The sequence below is a fragment of the Perissodus microlepis genome, chromosome 16, assembly GCF_051167445.1.
Source record: "Perissodus microlepis isolate ML-2025 ecotype Zambia chromosome 16, ASM5116744v1, whole genome shotgun sequence".
NCBI lineage: Eukaryota > Metazoa > Chordata > Actinopteri > Cichliformes > Cichlidae > Perissodus > Perissodus microlepis.
In genome coordinates, this window is record NC_140476.1 from 18,709,146 (window position 1) to 18,733,610 (window position 24,465).

At 42.8% G+C, this 24,465-nt stretch overlaps 1 protein-coding gene and 1 pseudogene across 2 annotated transcripts in view; both read right to left on the reverse strand.

Moving 5' to 3' along the window:
- Positions 1-9,334, reverse strand: part of LOC146370739 (nectin-4-like) — a 28,379-nt pseudogene extending 19,045 nt beyond the window's left edge. The window contains exons 1-5 of the transcript XR_014797123.1: positions 8,779-9,334; positions 8,140-8,475; positions 7,721-8,023; positions 6,485-6,578; positions 5,298-5,473 (exon numbers count right to left, since the gene is read on the reverse strand). The product of XR_014797123.1 is annotated as a nectin-4-like (transcript). The remainder of the gene's footprint in view (positions 1-5,297; positions 5,474-6,484; positions 6,579-7,720; positions 8,024-8,139; positions 8,476-8,778) is intronic.
- An 11,847-nt stretch (positions 9,335-21,181) lies between these two features.
- LOC146370740 (uncharacterized) lies at positions 21,182-24,436 on the reverse strand. Its single transcript, XM_084954531.1, has 3 exons — positions 23,740-24,436; positions 23,400-23,615; positions 21,182-23,281 (listed from the first exon to the last, which is right to left on the reverse strand). The coding sequence occupies exons 1-3, from the start codon at positions 24,434-24,436 to the stop codon at positions 21,318-21,320; spliced, it is 2,877 nt and encodes a 958-aa protein (XP_084810657.1). The 3' UTR covers positions 21,182-21,317.
- Positions 24,437-24,465: the final 29 nt, after the last annotated feature.

Genomic DNA, 24,465 nt, shown 5'->3' on the forward strand with positions numbered 1-24,465 from the left:
GCATTTATGTTTTATGTTTCATATATTGAGATGACTCAGACAATACTTAAACATATACCATACACAAATCAAACATGTAGCTCATGTAGGTTGAGGGCAGGTTAACAATGATCACTTCTGGTACTGTTGGTCAAAAATGTTCTGGCAAAAACTTTTCTAGTCTTGGGTGAAGATAAAGGAAGAGAAGATGGGAAAGGTGTATGAGAAAGCTGTCTGATACAGTTGGGGAAAAGCAGAAAGAAATGAACTGTTTCTAATTTTTATGGTAGTTTCATTTTAATGAGACAAAATATCAACCTAAAGTCCAGAACAAATAGCCAGAATTCTGGTTTCAACGGACTGACAGACAGATTAAACCAATCAATTAATCACAGATACTTCTGACCTGAACTGAAGAAACCACAGAATTGGTTTCTTCTTTTCCAACTCTGCACCATGGGAAAAACCAAAGAGCTATCAAAGGACATCATGGACAAGAATGTAGATCTGCTGTAATGGATTACAAGACTATCAGCAAGTAGCTTGGTGAGAAGGTGACAACTGCTGGTGTGAATATTTGGAATAGAAAGAAATATAAAATGACCATCAATTACCCTCAGCCTGGAGGATGACAGTGACCCAAGGCCACATAGTAGGTCACAAAGGAGTCTCTAAAGAACAACGGTTTCTCCAACAAGTACTAAGTGATATTTTGCTTGGGGAAAAACATAACATGCAAATGAATTTACAACTTATGTGTTTCTTGTTGGGGTTTTCTTTGGTTGATATTCTGACAACACTTAAATGAACCTAAATGAACCTATTAGAGCCTGTTCATTTCTTTGTAACTGAGAAAAATTATTAATTCACCAGGGGATCAAATAATTATTTCCTTAACTGTACCTGTGGCGGTACAGATATGTCTAGGAGAGCGGACAGTAAACATGTTGACCAGAATGTATAACAGAGAGTGTTGGAGAGTGGCATTATGTCTGAGGAATATGAGGCTATAACATGAGGATTTGAGAAAGAGCTGCTGAACCCAGAGTAAGACGAGAGGTGGGCAGCAGTATGGCTTCATGCCAAGAAAGAGCACTACAGATGTTTTCTTTCAGAGTGCTGATGGAGAAGTACAGAAAAGGCCAGCAGGAGTTTTATTGGGTCTTTATGGATCTAAAGAAAGGATATGATAGGGACCCAAGAAAGAAACTTATACGGCATAAGGACGTCAGGAGTGGCAGAGAGGCATGTGAAGGTGGTGCAGAACATGTATGAGGACAGCGAAACAGTAAGATGTGAGACAGGGGTGACAGATGGGTTCCGGGTGGTTGTGGGATTACAGCAGGGATCAGCTCTGAGCCCCTTTTTGTTTCCAATGGTAATGGATAGTTTAGTCCAAGGAGCCAGACTTTCTTTCTTTCTTTCTTTAAAGTATTTTTTCATAGCTTCTCTAAGGAGAGCAGCTGAAAGAAGACTACAAGCACCCACGGCACATTCGAAAACTCTCAGACTAATGCAGTCTGAGGCATAAGAAACTTATATGGCCATGAACAGAATACAGTGGAACCCCGACTTACGAAATTAATTCGTTCCAGAGGGTCTTTCGTAAGCCAAAAATTTAGTAAGTCGAAGCACCTTTTTTCATCGCCTTTCGAGTGAGGCGATGCTGGCTGAAGATGAAGTTCTTGGTGGAGGAGGAGGCGGAGGTTGAAGAAAGCATACGTATGCATGCATGCATACATACGTGTACATGTACATAACATTATGGAATTTAATTTAATTTTTTAAAATTTTCTATTTTATCTATTTCGTTACGCAGGCATTTTGCCACGGGCAGAAATATTGCCGTTAAGTGCCTTCGTAACTTGAATTTTTCGTTAAATGGGGTCTTCGTAAGCTGGGGTTCCACTGTATATTTAATTTAAGACATGCTTTAAGTTTTAAATTGTAGAACTGACTTGAGTAATATGTACTGCACTCAGTGGGCGTTAGTCATTCATTAACTTGTCTGTTTTATGCTGGCTCTAAGGTTAGGCAATCATTTCTTTAAGCTATTTGCTTACAAACGATTCCCAACCTCTAATTTGGATGTGGGTGGAATGCCTATAGAAGTCCATCATTTTACTCTCATAGTAGAAGTTTAAGTTTCTATTTATTTATTTTGAAAGAAGTCCACAGAACATGAGCAGCAGTATGGCTTCATGCCAAGAAAGAGCACTACAGATGTTTTCTTTCAGAGTGCTGATGGAGAAGTACAGAAAAGGCCAGCAGGAGTTTTATTGGGTCTTTATGGATCTAAAGAAAGGATATGATAGGGACCCAAGAAAGAAACTTATACTGCATGAGGAAGTCAGGAGTGGCAGAGAGGCATGTGAAGGTGATGCAGAACATGTATGAGGACAGTGAGAAGTGCGACAGGGGTGACAGATGGGTTCAGGGTGGTTGTGGGAATACAGCAGGGATCAGCTCTGAGCCCCTTTTTGTTTCCAATGGTAATGGATAAGCTGACAGATGAGGTCAGACAGGACTCTTTTCGGACTGTGATCATTGCAGACAACAGTGTGATCTGTACTAAGTGCAGGGGAAGAGTTGGAAGTCAACCCGAAGAGATGGAGGTATGGACTGAAGAGAAGATATGAAAGTCAGTAGAAGCAAGAAAGAATAAATAATGTGTGTGATTGAGAAGAAGACAAGTGTAACACTGAAGCTGTAAAGAGTAGAGGTGGTGAAGGTAGATGAGTATAAATACCTAATATTTATACTCATCTACCTTCAACAGACAATGCACAAAAAGAAGTGAAGAAGAGAGTGCAGACAGTGTTGAGTGGGTGGATATACATATTGGGGTGATTTGTGACCCCAACATAGCAGCAAGGGTGAAAGCTATGATACTGCTATCTGGTTTGCAAATGGTGGCATTGCAAAAAAAGACAGGATGTTAAGTTGAAGATGCTCAGATTTTCATCAGGAGTGGCTGGGATGGACAGGATTAGAAATGAGTAAATCAGAAGGAAAGCTACGTTTGGAGACAAAATTAGAGAGACTGAGATGGTTTGGACGTGTGCAAAGGAGGGAGAGTGCATATTTTAGATGATGACTATTTAGTTCTCAGGCATATGAAAAAGACAAAGTGAAAGAGGAACACTGATGTTTAATGAATGTAATAAAAGAGGGCATGGAGGTTGGCAGGAAAGAGGAGGATGCTAGAGCATGAGGCAAATAGTTTGATCCCTAAACGGTCTGAAAAAAGAAGCAAAAATTTTTGAGCCAACACTCATTTCTTCATAGTTTAGTCTTAAGGAGCCAGACTTTCGTTCTTTAAAGTATTTTTTCATAGCTTCTCTAAGGAGAACAGCCGAAAGAAGACTACATGCACCCATGGCACAATCTAAGGCATAAGACCATGAACAGAATATAGCATGCTTTAAGTTTTAAATTGTAGAACTGACTTGAGTAATATATACTGCACTGGGTGGGCATTAGTCATCCATTTACTTGTTTGTTTTATGCTGGCTCTAAGGTTAGGCAATCATTTCCTTAAGCTATTTGCTTACAAACGATTCTTAACCTCTTATTTGTATGTGGGTGGAGTGCCTACAGAAGTCCATCATTTATCCGTCATAGCAGATGTTCGGCCAGGAAAAACAGTTTCCACAAAGTTCAGGGGGCCGTCCCAAGAGTCCAAACTCGGGCAGGTCAGGGGGCCGGCCCGGAGGTCGACAGCACAACAGTCCAAAACAGTTCAGGTCCGGAGGCCGGCTGCGCGGAAGGCGACAACGACGTGCAGGCCGGACAGGACAACGACGTGCAGGCCGGACAGGACGACGACCTGCAGGCCGGACAGGACGAGGTGAGGCAGGACCAGGCGACGCAGAGGCAGAAGCAAAGGTTGCTACAGGCGAGGATGAAGAGTCTGAAGCTGGACCAAGTGAAGCTGAAGCTGTAGCTGAAGCCGGACCAGACGAGGACGAAGACTCGGAGGCTGGACCAGACGAGGACGAAGACTCGGAAGCTGGACCAGACGAGGACTGCAGGCGACGGCGTGGGAGCCGCAGATGGTGGCACTGCAGGCGACGGCGGCTGGACGGGCCCCTCGGACCCTCCAGCAGGGGCAGAAGGCTGGACGGGCCCCTCGGACCCTCCAGCAGAGGCAGAAGGCTGGACAGGCCCCTCGGACACTCCAGCAGAAGCAGAAGGCTGGACGGGCCCCTCGGACCCTCCAGCAGAGGCAAACAAAGGCTGGTGCGGTTCTCCAGAACCCCCAGCGGGAACAACAGATGAAGGCCGGACGGGCCCTTGGACCCTCCAGCAGGACCAGGTTGCAGAACAGATGACATGGAATGGAGACCTCCTCCTCATCCTCTGACCACATAGCCGCCCGGAAAAAGGCAGGCGAACGAGGTCCCGGCTGCTGTGGGGAGGGAGAGGAAGTCCGTAGCAATGTTGAGGCAGGTGGAGAGTGTGTGTTGTCCTGGGGCAGCGGTGGGGAAGATTTAGTGAGTGAGAGAGCAAGCTCACTAGCCCTGACTTGCTCTCTCCAGGCAGTTATGGTGTTCTCCAACTTAGTGTCCTTAGCAAACTGAGAAAGCCGAGGGTTATGCCGAATGATGGCATCCACTGCACTTAGCCCGACTGCCACAGTCCGTAAATCCTGTGACTGGGCAATGCGGTCAAGCAGACTTACCATCCGCACCATCTCGGCGTTAAACTCCGAGGTGGAAATTTCTGCGGGGTCCATGTTCTGGTCGCGATCTTCTGTTATGACCGGCTGTGTGCAGGCAGGAATAGGACCCAAGGTGCAGACACTCGCAGGCAAAACTTGAACTCTAAACAGCTTTAATGCTAAACTCAAATGTAACATAACTGGATATATCAAAATAAACTTACACCGGAAGACTGACAGAACACACAGCAAGATAAGGGTAGATCGCGACACGGACACAGAGAAACACAGCGCTTAAATACACAGATACACAAATACACTGCAACAGAGGGAACAAAGACATGGGACCAGGGAAGACAGACACTGACTGGACACGGGGATATAGCAACTAAGGATTACACAGAGACATAAACCATAAGACATAACTCTAACGAAGAAACCAAAGAATAGAAATGATAAATAATACATAAACTCAAAACCCTGGGTCAACAACCCAGGCATCCTAACACATTATACCGGTGTTACCGTGAACGGTATGATATGGCCCAGCCCTAATCAGAATGATGCAACATCCACAAAAGCTAAAATCAAAAAATCAGAAACCAGTTCAAAAAGATTTGGACAAACTGCACAGCTAAGTCCAAGCTGACCTCACCTGATGCCACATGCACGTAGAGCTGACCACGTTTACTTCCATATGTGTTAGATGCTTCACACTGATAAAGGCCATTCAGATCAGAGGTCAGGCTCAGCAGTTGTAGCTTTGCACCATCTACTTTGACAGAAGACTCCAGCAAAGACTGGCCAGATCTGGAAAAACATGAACGAGACCTGAACGTGAAATGTACAGAGAAGGCAGAAAAATGTGAGTTGTGCTAAAAGCTAAACATCTACGTTAATGGTGGCAGTTTTATAAATTATGGTCGACATTGAGTGGATGGATGTATGCAGGTCAGATTTTTGGAAGCATCCTTCATGTTTCTTTAAAACTAAAATGAGGTCACTTCAGCTTGTGCAGCTAGTTTTAACCCTCTCAGGCTCAAATTAAGTTTTTTTTGCTAATGCACAACCAAGTCCTGCAGTGGTACTTCTGAGTAAAAAAAACTCATAAAATATGTATGTGGGGTAATCAGGTTATTAGTTTTTAACTGTTGCAAATCGGCAACGCCTGCCTCAAGAGAGTTAAACCACAGGCCTGCTTAAGAATAGCAAAACCAGTGGAACTATGAGGATATTGTGTGCTCACAGTCAACTGTCTTGTTTGGTGAACACATTGATTGACTTGTACATAGAACTTCAGATAATGTCTCTCCTCTTTGTCTCCTGCTTACCTCTGCAATCCAAGACAAACATTTTAATCAGATTGCAGCTTATATGCCTAAAGTGCTCACACTGAACTTTCATCTGATATTATAGTTTGCAGCTTATTGTCCAAAATTCACTCTAAACACTCTAAAACCATCTTTACTGACATGTGCTTGGTGATAACACCCTTTCCTGGGGGGTGGCTGTAGCTCAGGAGGAAGAGAAGGTCATCTACTGAATGGAAGGTTGGTGGTTTGATCCCTGGCTCCCCCAGTCTGCGTGCCAAGCATGCTTGGGGAAGATACTGGCCAGATACTAAAAAGTTGCATCCATCGGAGTATGAATATGTGTGAATGTTAGTTAGTGAGTACTTTAAAAGCATAGAAGAAACTGTTTGTGTGAATGGGTGTGTATAAAGCGCTTGGAGTGCTCCAGGAGAGTAGACAAGCACTATATAAGACTCAGTGCCTTTAATATTACCACTCCCGTGAAATGAAATGAATATTTCAACTGAAACCAATATTCAAACTACTTTACCTGCTCCAGATAAAGTTTGCATTTGGTTTGGCTTCTGTCACACACTCGAACGAGTCCTCTGAAATCATGCTAATGTTCACTTCTGTGGGAGAAACTGCAAAAAAAGAAAGAATGAAAGACCTGTGTTAATATGTAAAAAACAAACAAGCAAAGAAATGCATTTTGGGTACTTTTCATGTAGTTTCAAGGAGAGATCCTGTCATACACACTCAAGCATGTTGGTGCTCTGTTTAAAAGCATGGTCTTTATGGGGATTTCAACCAGAAATAGAACACCACAGATGAACCGTGTCATTTAAAAAAAGAACCCACACAACTGGAAGCACATGCTTTAACTTTGAAAACAGCCTCTAGTATTTTTGCTTCACTGGACAGATCTGAAACAAATGAAGTCATTGTCAAGCTTTACAAACAAGTTTAAGCTAGTCTGTGCACCATGGTGTCGTGTCACTTGCCTTTAGCTGCTGACAGTTAATTTTTAACCTGAACATCTGCACTCTTACCGAGAGCAAATATATAGTGCAAACCTATATTTCACATGACCAATGTAAATAGTGCATTGCACAACTGCTAGTAAGTAAAAAAAAAAAAACACAGTTGGACTTTGATTAAACAGACATAGTTTCAATTCTACTTTTCCCCTACCAAAGCCGTGCTGGTACACACACTGATGCACAACTTTATTGAGTTTGCTGCATGTCAGCTGAACTGGGTGGTTGTGTCTCAGGACACAGATCAGGTTCCATTACTCGTCTCATCATTTGCAAAATCTTTATCCAGCTATTATGACAACATGAGTGAATGACAGTAGCATGAGAACAAGGATAAAGCTGGTATCCCATACTGGGAAAAAACAAAAATCAACTCATGAACAAAGAAAAAAAGCAAAACCATGTCAACTCTTAACACTTAAGGTTACCTGAAAGTATGAAGTTTTGAGGGTTTATGTCTGCTTTTGTTCAAAACAAAGATGCAGGGTATAGTTTTAAAAAAGTGCAGCTATTACTTTTATTTTATCCATAATTGATGAAGCTATTTCTGTTGCATGAGTAGATAACACAGATCAACTGGTAGCGAGTAATTAAGTTCTATAGTATTGCTTTGCAGTTGCAGTTTAATCAGTTAATCCTGGGTGTGCATGTGTACTTTTAATATTTGATTTAATAATCAAAATTGTTAAGTCAACAGTAAAAAAAAAGAAGACAAATAATAAACTACATCATCAGCTAATACTCACAGTAGATCTGTATAGTGAAGGGCAGACTTCTGTCTGTAGACAGGGAGCCACCACTGATGACACACTGGACCTGGTGACCGTTAATCTCTCTCGTAGGCACACCAAACAGAGAGCTGACTGTAGTAGTTGTATCGTTGTCATACTAGGTGGAGTTTGCCGTCGTCCTCACTTTGTCTCCCAAAGCACCAGTGAGCCACCTCACCTCTGCAGGAGGCTTCGAGCCAGCAGCCGTGCAGGTAGCAAATAAAACCTCTTCAGTGCCCAAAGTGGGAAGATTGTCCTTGATGTTTGTGAAAGGAGGCACTAGGAGAGTTACAGCACACAATTAGTCAACATGCGAGCAACATGGTAAAATGTCTGTCTCACACACAAACACCCAGAATATTTGAAATAAAGTTTTGTTTTATGTTTTTTTATACCAAGCAAGTTTAGAGGTATCTCAGTCTTCTGATTTCCACTGGGAGTGAAGATGCACGTGTAGCTGCCTTCATCCTTCAGGGCAACATTGGATAACTGGAGAGTTCCATTTTTGTCATTAAAAATCCCGATATATTTAAATCAATCATCACGTCCATTGACAAACTGTGGTCCATCTCTGTGTAGGATAGTGAGGAAATTGTCATTGTGAGGTTTTTCTCTCGTCTTCCTCTGCCAGGTAATCTGTATCAGGTCATCATTGGTACCAGTGACATAGCACGATAAGATAGCGGTACCTCCTTGTTCCACTGTCACACTTCCACCAATCACCTGGAGAGCTGTAAAAAGCATTCAGATAAAAATTTAATAAATTTTTTTGTGTGTGTGTGTATGTGTGTGAGAGAGAGGGGTTGGGGGCGTAGATAATAAATGATGATACACAACCATTCAGTTTGATGAACCACAAAGTTTGATTAAAAAAAAACAAAACAACAAAAAACATAATAAGACCCTGCAGAGCACATTGACGCCATATGTCTTGTAAGCCAAATCTCTGAAGCGTGAATATTAAAATAATGAGCTGCAGTGGACGAATACAACATTCAAATTCAGTTCATTGTAGCCTAGTCACTACAAAATACCTTCTACATCAGCACATAGAAGAGACACGATCACGAGCAGGACACTTAGTAGCGCAGAGCCTAGCGCAGGTATGTTGCGGCAGAAGCTGCCACAAAAGGAAGCAGCTCCATCCATCCGCTAATCATTGCTGTCCACTAATCATAATATTTACACATTCCAACTTCCGGGAGAAAAAAGTCCACAGCCCAAAAATGTTAGAGGAGCAATGATTCTCTTGGGAGTCTTGCAGACAAAAAGAAGGAGGCGGGCTGAAAATGGCTGGATACGGACTAGTGATGCGCGAATCATGAACGAATCGTTCAATACTCGAGAATCACTTTACTGACTCATGAATCATGATTCACAAGCCCAACTGACTCACTGACTCATCCCTGTTGCTGTTAGCAGCAATGTATCTAGCTTATAATTAAAATTGTGGAGAAAAACACAACATCCAGTATCTTAACAAAACAAATTCTGAACTGGACTGGAAGAAAAAACCCTGAGTAGAAGCTCACATCAAGAAAATAGCTCCTCGGTTCACAGTAGCATCGCTCTGCTAACATGCTAACAGCACATTTGAGCTACTCACCCCCTCCCTTCCTGTGCTGAATCGTAAGCGTAAGCGAATCACTCAGGACTCGCTCACCCCCTCCCTCCTGTGCTGAATCATAGAGCGAACGAATCACTCAGGACTCACTAACCCCCTCCCTCCTGTGCTGAATCGTAAGCATAAGCGAATCACTCAGGACTCACTAACCCCCTCCCTCCTGTGCTGAATCATAAGCGTAAGCGAATCACTCAGGACTCGCTCACCCCCTCCCTCCTGGCTCACAGCTTCTTCTTCTTCTTCTTGGTTGGCAACCAATGTTAAGGCGCATTACCGCCCCCTGGCTCACAGTTCAGTGGACATTTAGATGAGAAAATATATATAGGACACATTTAAGGAAAATACTAATAAAATAAAAATAAAGAAAATAAATGTTTATTAAGCAATTTTGATAGGAAATTGCTTAATTTTAGAAATGTTTTTGCTCTTTTTTGCTCTATAAAATAGTTGTTTTCTTTTACAGTCATTCATCTTAGCAGTAGGATTTACATGAAAAGAGAAACAAATTAAGTTTGAGTGAAAATGTAAATTTTTTGCACTCTCTGGTCAACTGACTCAGTGAATCAAATGACTCAAAAAAGTGAAGCTTCACTTAGTGTCTTTAAGGTAGTTAAATATTTATCCAGCCTCTTTGTTTGGTTTTGCATTCTGTGGACAGTCCCAGTGCCTTGTGTCACAGTCAGCTGCACAAACACATCAGTGTTATTTGATTTGCATGAAGGATGACTTATTTAAATTAAAAGGAGGCTGTTTTCTTTGCATTGGGTGAGTATGGAAAGTGAAAAGCCATCCGTGAGACTCCAGTAAGTCTAGAAATACAAAAAAGGCACAATTGCTAGTGCTTATAAACTGATCTGTAGAGTGTTTCCTGTTTTCATTCTCATTTCATCGTGGCAGGTGATGGACAGATTCACTGAATATACACAAAATGCTTCTAAATAGCAACTATATCTGCATCCTTTAAAATTGTTCAGTTTGACTGAATTCAGTCTTTACATTTTTTTGATTCAGCTAACAGTAACTAACAGTAATTAACCTGTAATACAATAAATTACAAGAATCCATCTTAGTCAAAGATTACCATTGGTTTTTTTTTCTTTTTAATCACACTTAAAGAATTGGTGGTAACCAAGTTATCAATTTAGGAATATATTGTGGCATAACAGACAAACTGTCATCAGCATATTGAAACTCATTACATGCAGTTATAGTCATAGTTAAGTGAAATCTTTAGTGTAAATGAAAGCTTTGAATGTTTTATGATTGTTATTCATAAAACAAAAAAAATCCAAAAAACATCTCTGACTTACTTTGATAATAGAGTGTCAGCATTTTATTAGAATGTACATGTGCTGTAGGCTGAGTGGATTTTAATGTATTGTAGGTAGATTCATCTGCTCTTGGGGCCTCTGGGAAATAAAGCAACAGCTAAAAGCAACTATTTGTAGGCCTAAATGATGTTTTCTTCCTTTCTTTTTAAAAACCATGCTGTGGAAAAACAAGTGAAAATATAATGACTCACTCAGTAAATGCAGGCTATACTGTGTCGTGGTAATGTTTGCAGTGATGGATGTTGCAGTGGTGCAGGGCAGGCCGTGGTATCCTTGGTCACTAATGGGTTAGGGCCTGGTGGCAGCAGAGACATCATAAAATAGATTTATGGGACAATTGTGCAACAGCAAAAATCGTTACAGAGCTGTACCTTCAAGGGGATACTTCTATACATGGAGTTTTTATGTATCTTGCTTGCTTCTTGGAGCAGTCATCAATTAAAAATTTAAATGCTACCAAATTCCATTTTGATTCTACCTTTATCCCAGATAGAGGTTGAAGAGCAGACATTATTGCTAAGCTAACATCCTCTTCTATACTATAACATTTGTGTAAATCAAGACAGAGCAACAGAAGCATAGGTCAGCTTACCAGTGACGCATTTGCAGTTGAGTACCTCACCTGCTACATCCCTCTTTAAACCCTTCTTTGCTTCTTCTCTCCAGTTAAGTTCATGGTGTAGAGCGCCAGGGGTGTTTGCCTGTTCAGACATCCAGACATCAGATCACTCAGGTCAAAACTGACTTAATCTTCCAAATTAATGAGGTACAAGATCAGGACCTTTTGAAAAACAAACAAACAAACAAAACAAAAGGCTTCTTAGTCTTTATGAACTGTAACATGTCTCCTGTTTTCATTCTTTTTAAATCACTGGAATTAGAATGTAAGTCATCTAGTCTGGCAATTGTTAGTTGCATGGGCTTGTTTTTATAGCTGCTCCTTCCTCCTCCTTGATCTAACAGTGCCTCTTTGTTTAGATTCCTTAAACCGTTTCCTTTTGTCTAGGATTCTCACTAACAAGCCTCTTTTTAATTTTTATTTAACCTTTATTTATACAGCTAGTCCCACTTAGACTGGGCTCCATACCATCTAATCCTGCAGATGATCAGCAGGGAGTATGCACAACTCCATGCTGATCAGGGGCGGATCTACAGGGGTGGCATGGGTTGTAATCTCGTGCCACCTCTAGTTGTAACCTGATTTTACAAATACAGTGTTGTTTATTAAAATAAGCTAGCATTAGCACTTTGAGCCTAGCTACAATAAACATTGAATACAAATTCTAAAACTGCATAATGTACTGCATAGTGCGTGCAATACACGCAAAATGGTTCAGCCAAAAGCTTAGGGCGTACCCATGACAGATTAGCTTAATACAAAACAAGTGATCAGCACAACAATATTATCACAGAACATATGAAAAGCATGTGCAACGTAATCTGATCAGGATGCCTCCGGGGCATGTCCCACATGTATGCGGTCCCCGAGGCAGGTCCAGGAAATGCTGGCAAGTTTACATCACTCAGATGGCTTTATATGATTGGAAAAGGTTAAATAAGTAGCTGGGATGAGGAAGATCTGGGCATGTCTAAGACTGCAGCTCAAATGGATAAGTGGTAGCAAATGATTGGATGGAAGCAAACAGAAATCTAAATGTAATAATATGGAAACAGGATTTTGGAAGAATTTCTGAAAATGTTTCCCCCATTATATGGATAGGAGTGCAATACTGTGGACAGTTTCTCTTTAGAATGCAGAAGATTTTAGCAATTGTACTGATAGTGCAGATCTATAGTTTCAGATCACCTACAAAGACACAATGAAGCTAATAAAAAGTTTAGTTAGCCAACTCAACCAGTGGAATTACAGTAAAAATATCTCTCTCCTCACAGCACGTGAGAGACTGAAGTTCTGTCTCACAAGACTTATAATTATCATGTATTTCCTGTTTTTGTGACAGAAGTCAGTTCCCAACCACATGATCACATGCTGAGTTATGACACTTTGGTCTGTGTATCAAATTTATCCAAAATATGCAAATGTGATCCTAAAAACTACCTGAAAAGCCTTCAGTTGATTCAACATGCTGCAGAGTACTTACAGTGACTAGAAAAAGAGAGCATATTTCTCCCATACTGGCTTCTCTTCATTGGTTCCCTGTTAAATCCACAATCATATTTAAAATCATTCTCCTCATATACAAGGTCTTGAATAATCAGGCCCAAAGTTTACATTTTTATGTTTTTAGCTATAACTTTATTTGATATTAAAATAAAACAAATAAAATACATGTTAACTTTTCTGAAGTAAATAAGCTATCTTATTTATACTAGGAATACTAGGAAAGTCAAGCAGTTTCTTCTATGCGGACTTCGCTATGAGTTTAATTTCTCTTTTCTTGTTAATGGACCATCCTACCTTCTTTACTCTTCGCTCAGCCAAGAGTGCTGCCACCTGGACAAAACCAAATCACGAAATAAGGAAAGAAGGGGGGAGACAGTTCAGAGGCTGACTGGATTTTGCGCTTTGTTGCTGCAAACAAACAAACCCAATTCTAGGAAGCAAAAAGGTTTATAGGTACCCTGTCAGGGAAACATTTTATGGTGATAGGTTAATCATTATTTCAAACAAAACTAAGTAAAACTACTGTTGTCTATGGCCCCTAAGGGATCAGTCATGATCCCTTAAAATCGTCAGCTTTTCCTCCCACACGGCGCCAATGCCAGCTCCACCTTGGATTTCATTGAGACAGACATTTAATCTAGCTGCCACTGGAATCCACCCTTAGTTAGTGCTGGGAGTTTCCCACAATGCACTGAGCATTTCTCCTTTCTGACCTCTTTTCATTCACAATGTGTTTACACAACCAGCCTGAGCCAGAGACTTTGACTTGCCTTAAGCTTGTATACTCCTAACCAACAAACAACACAAAACAGATGATGAAATAGATTTTTACTCACATTACAATGAAAGCTTTTGTGTCAACAACAGTGAAATTTGCTAGTTAGCCTTTTACATTTTGGAGCAGTTTCTGGAAGGGGAAGCAGTGACTCTAACTAGCTTAGTTATCACAAACTGTAGATAATGTCACAGTACATTTAGAGTATAACTCTTTCCTTATCATTATGTTTAACAATAAAGCAAACTGCTGAATAATAATAATAATAAAATAAAATTTTAAAAAGGGGACACTCGTCACAGTATAGCACAAACTAGCAACTGGGGATTGGTCCATCAAGGCCTCTACGTTTTATCCACATTACACTGGACCACCACAGATCCTTCATCAGATGATCTTGCTCGATGTGGCTCCTTTGGGCTAAGCCTGGTCAGGGGCCATGTACTACAGAGGTGACTCTCAACAAGCCCCTTGCCTGAGCCTGGGTCCAGGTTGGAGCCATAGTAACTGAGATATGGTCGTTGGACCATTTTTGAATTTTTCATCAAAGAAGTCTGTTAAATTTCACTTGTTCCGGTTGCTCACCCATGAACGATTTGCCTTGAGGGGCAAATTGCCCCTGACAGCATAGTTCCTGGGATAACTAGGGCATACAAACCTCTCCACCATGATAAGGTGGCAATTCCTGTCTGTAGTTATGTTGTTTCCTCTCCAGTGCACTGTTGTCACTGTCATTTGTACAAAAGCATGTAAAATGGATTCATGGTTTATCAAACACCCTGAAGATGAACTGACTTTGTGTTATACTGTGACCATCAAATGCTTCCTTAATTTTTTCTGAGCAGTGTACTATTATCAAATTTCAGATTAATATCACAGTTAATTCTCAGTTGCATTCTGTTTCCATCTTTAGTGTGATGATGATACAATTTAAAACCCTCCAGTTGTTTCTCCATTTGTGTCCACGCCTTGTGCATGCCCACCCCGTTCTAACTCTGGCATGCCCCAAATAAATGAGTGCTTAAAATATGCTTGCTTTGACTCACAGCTCAACAGCAGAAGGATGGCATGAGTCATTGGAGCCATTTGACCAATCTGTGTTATGAATCAATCAACTGAGTTGAGTGTATGGAGTTAAAGGTCTGGATGAGGACAAAAAAAGGAAAAAAAACCCCAATAACATAAAGATTAAAATATGATATTAGGGTCATTCTCCTGGGTCTTTAAAACTGTGTTTTGTGCTTTTGGACTTTCAAGTTTTGTAGTTCTGCTTATTGTTAAATAAATAGTCTCGGTCATTGTGTCCTAGGGCAAGACACTTCACCCGTTGCCAACTGGTGGTGGTCAGAGGGCCCGGTGGCGCCAGTGTCTGGCAGCCTCGCCTCTGTCAGTCCGCCCCAGGGCAGCTGTGGCTACAATGTAGCTTGCCATCACCAGTGAGTGAATTTGTGTGTGAATGGGTGACTGACTAAATGTAGTGTAAAGTGCTTTGGGGTCCTTAGGGACTAAGTAAAGTGCTATACAAATACAAGCCATTTACCAAATATTAATATCACGCAAAATAATAAATAATCTTAGTTTACTTATTCTTTAGGTTTTTAACTTCATATTTCCCCTAAGTGTTTTCCCTGTTACAGTTATGTGTAGTGTATGCATTCTGGTGATATTTGTGTGTTATTATTTGTTTGAATTCCTCCTCTGCCTCATTGTGTTGATTGTCCACTTGTGCTTGTTTGCCCCGGCTGTGTCCACTTCCCTTGTGTATCTTGTGTGTCAGTATACTGATCAGATCAATGATGGATCAGAGAAACCTGATCTTCCTAACTACTCATGGAAAATGCTACATCTTATTGTGTTTTTTAGTTAAAATAATATCTGCAGCAGCCAAGCTTCAATTTTCTTAAAGTTAATAATAATAAAAATAATGATAGTAAACATAAATCCAATAGAGAAGCATCTTTTAAAAATCCCTTTAAGTTGCTTTATATTAAATTTTACTAGTGCAAAACTTGTGCATTCAATGTCAGGAACACACAAAAGGCAGGCCTGTATTATTTATTACATAGTGTGCACTATGTGGCAATTTGTCATCAGACAGACTGATTAATGCATTCAGTGGGTTTGTGTTGTGTGAATGTTGTGTGGTCTAAGTGCTGCATTATAACTACTATCTGCGTGGGCTTCAGTACCACAGAAGTCCAAAAGGAAAGCTCTATCTGGTCTTTAAGTGATGACGTGATCAATCCTGCTTCCGGGCCCAAACTACTCTGTGTTGTGTTTTTAACATGTTTTAATGCTTTGTATCTTGTTCTATTTAATCTCAACAACCCCCTAAAAACAGTCAGTGATCACTGTCGGCCTCTCTTGTTTTTTATTACCGCTAATCATTTTAAAGCTCAGTCTTTTAACCTTTACAATGCAACTACAGCTCAGCCCATGCAGCAGTATATTAATGACTCCTATATTAACCTCGTATTCTGGATGGATTATCTCAGTTGTTCTCCTGACTGACGTTTGGTCCGTTTCCAGCATCCTGCTATGCGATTACATTTGTCCCTAACCCCTAACCCTCACGGTAACTTTTATCGAGTGGAAAAAAGTTAGCATTCATCCTCCAACTTCAATGTGTTTATATTATGCTAACATAGCTGTGTCGCAAGCGATCACCTAGCACACCATTATATACCAGCTAGTCGAACTTCAGTAACCCTACAAACGTCACTGCTTTTTACTTTCCTGTCTTCATTTATGTTAGAAGTGATAGCAGAGCTGTACGTTTTATTTTGTTTCAGAAATCTCTCAGTCAGAACATGGTGTATTATATTTAGATGGAAACTAGCGCGCTAACTCCCTGCTAACTTCTAACTCTGTTAAATTTAATAAAATCTGTTTTCACGAATGCCTGGATGTTAAACTCAATTGATACACCTGGTAAAGCAGCCACACTGATCATTTAATTAAAGATGAAAGAATTTAGACAGTTTTTACCACTGAGAGGAAAATAGGACAGAAAAAGTGAGCTTCAATCAGCACAACCAGACAGAGCAGCTACAACTGCATTCACACAGTGGCTGTATAGTGTCATGGTGCTTTTCAAATACATAATGTGCAAAAAAAAAAGACAAAATGTAAAAGTCTGCGTGATGTGTCTATATTTCCATGGTACTGTATATTTTAAGCTTAAAATTTGACATTGTATCCTTAAGGAAAGGTCGTACTAACCAGCGGAGTCTACAGTTACCACATTAATAATACAACTGTTGATAGTAGTTCCGACTGGTGTAAACAAGAAACAGAAAACAAGTAAATATTTCAAGAATCTTTTTATGATTCTTCAAAAGGAAGAGACAGCTAAAGCTACATCCTGAAGGTCATGGCAGCGACAGGCAAAATTAGAGAAAATCAGTGAACAAATAATCAAAATATTTCACTGTATTTCTATCATTAAGCAGGAATCATTTCACATTACTGTAATTTAACACATGGCAGACAGGACAAGAAAGGCAAACAGTGCTTGCCTTGTCAAATCGAAAAATACACATAAATTAAAATGTACCAAAGTAAAACAATTTTTCTCCTTTCATCTTGAACAGTGTTGCTATAAAGCTCCCCACCTGTCTGAATCCATCCTTTACATTACTGCCATCCTGTGGTAGCTGTTGGCAGTTGTTCCTGAAACCTGTGGTTTTTGTTTCAATCTTCCCAAAGACTGCAGCTCTCTGTTTTGATGGTGTGGTGAATGAGGACCCAGGATTGCAGACATGGAGGCAGCACAGAGGAGTTTCAGCCAAAGGAGAGCCTTTTAATGAAAAGGAAGCTAAATACAAACTGTCTAACTAACAGGATCACAATTTGAACATAACGTCCAAATATAAGGGAAGACGGACACAATATATACACAGGAAGGTGGTTAGAAGTGGAGACAGGGAACATGGAAACACAGCTAGAGAAACATAAACATGACAAGATGGGGGAAGCAAAGCAGAACACGAGGCACATGAGATGACGACTACCAAAATAAACAGGAACTCACAAACGCTGAGACACGGACACAGAGATGTGAAGAGACAGAGAGAGCGAGAGACATGACTGAGGAAACAGATAGTCTTGTCTCCATGCTTATTAACCTGATTTTACAGCGAGACGTTGAGGACAAGATACAGAGACGACACAAAGACATGAACGCAACCTAATATCAAACAAGACACTGTGAACTAGAAATACAGATAAACTCAAGACTAAACTAAGACTAAGACTAAGAGTCTAAACTCAAGCTCTGACGACTGTGAGAGGAGATGGCAGTATGTTTAACCAGCTGCTTTTCCACCAGTCCACTGTAATTTTTCATTACATTTTAATTCACACTGTTGATATTGACAGTCAACCATGTTGCTCAAGCTTTTTATTTGAGCTGATTTATACTATTAATGTATTTTAATATACTTACAACTAATCAAGCTGTAGGCCTGTTTTTTTTGGGGGGGGGGTTCAGTATACAAGGTATATACCTTCAGGCGACTGTTGTTGTGATTCTGCGCTCCATAAACAAAATTGAATTGAACTGAATTGAATCATATGTAAGAAACTCAATCTTAAAACACGCATGTGTCATGGTGGGTCTTCAACCAAGTTTTGAATATACTATGGTCTTGTGATTCATTCCATTAAATTTAAGAGATTTTCATTTTCTAGTTCTTATTTTCTGTATTAGTTGCGTTTATTATTTCTACTTCCTGGCTGTTAAATTATATGAGTTGCCTTTTGTGTCTAGTTTCCCTGTTTTGTTACCCTTTGTTTCCGCGGTCATGTTCCTGTGTTTGTCTCACATCCCCGTGCTTTTACATTAATCTGTCTGTGGTCCAGACCCTGTTGCAGGTTCACGTGTCATGTATGGTGTCCTGTCCAGGCAGGGGCATCTGTTCTTCATCTGTTTATTTACCAGCTGACTTTAAAATGACATGTTGGTGGAGCCTTCAGTCCAAATAATGTTCATCTTTGCTGTCAGAGAGATTCCTGAGGGATCATACGGAGCATTTGTTTAGACTTGTATTTAATTTCAACTGAAAATGCAAATACTTTCAGTGTATTAACACACACATTAATAAAATGATTTTTTTCTTGTAGCTCAGCTCTTTCAAGTAAGATAGATGTAATAAAATGCCTTGTACACAACTAAAACTATAATTGTGTCTCCAGTAACTGCATAACAGTAGTTAACATTAAAATATATAATTAATCCCAACATTTCTTTTCAGAGACCTATTTAACTGTGGGAGAAACAAAAGTGAGCTATGAAGTATATGAACAAATTAACTGTTACTGACCTCTTGATCTGTCTGTAGGCATAGCTGGACAGGCCATCGGGCATACCGGGCATTTGCCCGGTGGGCCGATGGTAATTTTTTGTTTTTATGGGCCAATGGTTTTTTTTTTTCGTTTTTTTTCCCCGTAAAGGTATAAACACCGAAAGGTGGTGGATTGGCCAGATGCTGGGAGATGTGTAAAAATAACTCAATTGTTGTTTGGTACTGGCTATGGCGGAGCTGCCACAGATTCAGTAACATTAGCAAGTGGTGGAGGCCAGCAGATGCAACACGCTGGCAGGTGGATGACGGAACGACAGGAGGAGCAGAGACCCGAGGCGGTGAACTGAACTTCAGGTAAGAAGTTATGACCTGCAGTCTATCTGGGTCAGATATAAACCAAGTTTAGGTGGAGTTTATTTTCGTTATGCTGACTTTTTACAGTCAGTTACAATAACTGTACTGTGTACTAGCTAGCATGACAGAGTTTATATACTGCTGGGCAGGTGCTATGATATTATTGATGTTGAACTTGTTTTATCTTATTTTATTTATAAGGTGAGTTATTAGAATTTCCAACCATCCCGTAAAAAACGGAATGGTCTCGTATTCAGAGAAAATATTATGCGTTTCGTATTGAGGTAAAAAAGGAACACAGTTTGTCCCGGACTTCAGCTACAATGAAAAAGACACAAAGCTGGAGTTATTCTGTGTCTTTGCTGCACAGCTGCCTCTTCTTCTCTCATTCTCTCCCCTCTCTCTCCTGTTTCTACTTCAATCGTGAAACTGATCAATGATCAGCTGATCGGCTTTTCTCTCTTGTTTGTTTATCGCCCACTTTGCGCCAGAAAAAGGAAACCAGTGGATGTCGCGCTAAACAACAGCAGCACGTTTAAGCTTGATCAGCTGTTGTTAGAATTTATTTAATATTAATTTCTAGTATCAGCTGATGTTTGCTGGAGCCACAGCTGTAAAAAGTGCTGGTCATGCAGAGGGAAACATGAAGATGAAACGTTGGGTTACTTAACGTAATCCCTGGTTCTTTGATAACAGAGTGAGGTGTTTCACTATGGGAATCGCCTCGGCGTGACCAACTACAGAAGCTCCAATGACACCACGTCTGTCTATGACAGACCTGTCGAGCCGTGCTCAGGGCTCCGCCCCCTCATACTAACACGGCCGACCAGCTCCTCCTAACTCATTCCAAGCAGATTTCTTTCCGTGCCTAAGCAAGGAGGGAAGTGTTGGTGAAACACCTCACTCTGTTATCAAAGAACCAGGGATTACGTTAAGTAACCCAATGTTCTTCACTATGGGAGATATGGCCCACTGCCGGATTGCGCCAGCTCCCGAAGCTACTCTCCAGTGCTACTCCAGGATCTCAGGTCGAACCTGAGGCACCAGAATCCAGCACTGTCTGAGCCAGGGATGACTGTGCAACATCCAGCCGATAAAACCGGACAAACATGTGCGGCGTAGCCCAGCTTGCTGCCGCACAAATATCCTGGACTGATACACCTCTGAACAACGCCCAGGATGTGGCCACACCCCTAGTGGAGTGTGCTCGGAGTCCCGGGGGGGCCTGCAAGCCCTTACAGCTATAAGCCAGAGCTAAGGCCTCTACAATCCAATGAGCTAGCCTCTGGCGTGATACGGGCCTGCCCTTGTGAGGGGAGGCCTAGGAAACAAACGGCTGATCCGACTTCCTGAATCCAGCTGTTCTGTCAACATAAGTCCCCAAGGCCCGGACAGGGCACAAAGTGTTCAGCCTCTGCTCCCTCTCTGAAGAGAATGGAGGGGGGTGAAAAGCTAGGAGCTCTACTGTAGAGCACCTGTATGACGTTTCCAACACTTTAGGGACAAAGGCTGGGTTAGGCCTCAGGAGTGCTTTAGTGAGTCCTGGGGCCAGCTGTAGACAAGAGGGGTGAATAGACAGAGCCTGTAATTCACTAACTCGCTTGGCTGTGGTTAGAGCCAACAGCAGAGTGGTTTTAAGAGAGAGAAACTTCAACCCCACCACCCCAATAGGCTCAAAGGGGTGGTGGGAGAGGGCGTCTAAAATGACTGATAGATCCCATAAAGGGACCAGTGGTCTAGAAACTGGGAGCGTTCGACGCGCCCCTCTCATGAAGCGACATACAAGGGGGTGCTGCCCGGCAGGTTTATCACCAAACCCCACGTGGCAGGCTGAAATAGCTGCTAAATAGACCTTTATAGTGGAAAAAGCTTTCCTTTTGTCCAGCAAGTTTTGAAGAAAACACAACAGCTCCCCCACTGAACACTGAAAAGGGATAATCTGCTTTTCATGGCACCACTCTTCAAAAACACGCCATTTACTGCTGTAAACGGAACGAGTGGAGGAGGCTCTGGCATTCTGAATGGTTTCAATAACCTTCGGAGGCATGCCTGCTGCCTTCAAATTCCACCTTTCACGGGCCAGGCCCAGAGAGCAACCTGGTCTGGATGGGGATGGTATATCTCCCCCCGCGCCTGAGACAGAAGGTCCCTGCGGATGGGGAGTGGCCATGGCTCGTCCACCAGAAGCTGGATGATTTCTGCTATCCAGTGTTTGGATGGCCACCGTGGAGCTATTAAAATCAGTGACAGCCCCTGATCCCTCACTCTGATCAGTGTTGGGGAGATCAGGCTGAGGGGAGGGAAAGCATACAGCAGAGTTTTTGGCCATGGATGGGCCAGCGCATCCACGCCCTGTGGCGCATGTGCGTCTGACAGGGAGAAAAACAGAGGGCACTGTGTGTTTTCTCGTGAGGCAAAGAGATCTACGGCAGCCCGGCCGTATCTCTGCCAAATCTGCTCCACCACCTGTGGGTGAAGCCTCCATTCTCCGAACAGTGGATTTCCTCTGGACAGGAGGTCCGCCCCCCTGTTCAGAATTCCTGGCACGTGAGTTGCCCGAAGGGAGAGGAGCCGAGTGCTGCTCCACATAATTATTTCCCTGGCTAACCTGTGTAGCTGCCGGGAACGGGTGCCGCCCTGGCGGTTGATATAAGCAACTACAGTGGAGTTGTCTGTTTTCACTAAAACATGTTGACCCCGGAGATACGGCAGAAAATGCCGTAAGGCTAGGAGCACCGCGCGGAGCTCCAGCACATTTATGTGATTCAGAGCGAGTATCTGTGACCAAACACCATTCACTGCTCTGCCCATCATAGTTGCACCCCAACCTGACAGGGATGCATTTGTGGTCAGCGTCACCCTGGATGATACTACCCCGAGAGGTACCCCCGCCGCGAGAGCTGTCGGGCTCCTCCAAGGCCGGAGAGCCGCGATACACGGCTGCGTTATTTTTACACCACGACTGAGATGTCGGCGAGGGCACAGCTGCAGAGAAGCGACCCACCGCTGAAAATCTCTCATCATAAGCAGCCCCAAATGTACCACCGATATCACTGAGGCCATGAGGCCGAGGAGGCGGAGACAGAGTCGGAACCGCACAACTTTCCCCAGCTGAAAACGGGAAAGACAGTGAGTGAAGGATGCGATCCTCCGCTCTGAAAGTGCGATACGATAAGAGATGGAGTCTATTCTGAGCCCCAGATACTCTGTAAACTGTGCGGGTTCCAAGTGGCTCTTTTCCAGGTTGATTGTGAACCCAAGCTCCGTGAGGTGATTCACTACCACCTCGGAGTCTATGATCGCCTGCTCGCGCAATCGTGAGCATATTAGATAATCGTCTATGTAAGAGAATATTCTGATGCCGCTGTTCCTTAACGGAGACAGTGCTGCCTCCACACATTTGCTGAACACCCTTGGAGCTAAGGATAGCCCGAATGGGATAGTTTGAAACTCGTACGCTACGCTCTGATAAGCGAACCTGAGATATTTCCTGTGTGGAGGATAAATGGCGATGTGAAAATATGCGTCTGATAGGTCGATTGTAACAAACCAATCGCCTGTGTGAATTGAGCGACAAAGCGTCTTGTGTGTGAGCATTCTGAACGTGTACTTTCTCAAATGCTTGTTTAACACACGCAGATCCAGAATAGGACGGAGCGACGTTCCGTCCTTTTTCGGGATGAGGAAATAGCGGGAGTAAAAGCCCTGCTGAGCTTCTTCGCTCGGAACCGCTACGATCGCCTGTTTGTGTAACAGGGAGGATATTTCCTCCTCCAGCACATTCGCTGAATCGCCACTGGCCACAGAAGCTAACACTCCGCCGAATCTCGGTGGTTTTGCCGCAAACTGTAGTCTATAACCATGGGAAATGGTTGACAAGACCCAGGGATGAACTGCGCATGCGCGCCACCGCTCCAGCCACGCTGCGAGCGGGCCTCTGAAGAAGCGGTAGCGTGACGTCACCCCTGTCTCCCGGAAAGAGTTGGGGCTCTCCCCCTCGGGAAGAGCGTGAGCTCCCCCCGCTGGGAACAAAGACAAACTGCAGTGATTTTCTTTTGTTTTTATTTTGAAACTGGGGGGACATTCTGCCCTTGGCAAACTGCCTGGCTGCAGAAATGCACGTTTTATTTCTTTTGTTACCCCCAAACCACAGTGAAGTGTCTGATGACTCTGGGCAGTGCTTGGTGACACAGACAGAGTGCTTAGAAGTGTTTGGTGACACTGCGCCATTTGTCCACAAGTCTGTCCTCCCTGAACTGGAGGAGGAGACTGAGAGGGTGCTCCTGGTGAACTGGAAACTTCCGGAGACCCTGAACTTTGGAGTGATTTGGTTACCCCTTCTAACACCTTCCTTCTCTTTGGGGAAGAAAAGAGGGGTGACACAGAATGCTGCAGGTGTGCTAGGCTGACCGCTTCTTTTTCCCCTCTCCGGGGTGTGACGGCTTGTTCTTTGCAGCAACTGCTGCAAAGGAATGCTTGCCCCAAGGTCTTCGGTTCTCTACCTTGGCCTGGTGGGCACCCCGCTGGCCTCCTGCTCCTCTCTGCATTCTGACCCCACTCTGTCTCCCTCTTACAGCTGCTGCTGTTGCTGCAAAGCCAGCTCTTGGCACCTGCTGGGGCTGAGAGTTAGGTTTTCTGGGTAAGCAGAGGTTGAATGCTTCTCCCTCCTGCTTTCTGCGGGTGCTAGTTTCTCTCATTCTCTCCAGGGCTGGGCCAAAGAGACCCTTGGTTGGGTCATAGGCTGCATCCATGACCTCAGCCTTCTGAGCATCACCTAGGCCTGACAGGTTTAGCCACAAGGCTCTCTCACCCGAGACTGCAAGGCCCATAACGCGGCCACACCCTTGGACTGCTCCCCTGGAGGAGCGAAGAATGAGATCATTAACCACGCAGATTTCATCCCAGAGGGCTGGGTTCGGGGAACCCGAGTCAAGCTGACGGCCCATGTCTTCCAGAATTTCTGCCTGATATGCTGATAGCAGTGTGACTGCATTAAGCGAGCATACTGACTGTGCAGCATATTTGTACGTCCTTTGATAAATAGATGCCGTGAGGCGATCTATCTTGTTGGGCAAAGAAATGCTAGAAGAAGCTGAGATTGCCCTGCGGTTAGGGTGAAGGTGATACGCCACTGAAGGCTCCACTGCTGGGGGTTCGGTCAGCCCCAGTTCACCCATCCTCTGGATCTCAAGCTTAGAGCAGCCCT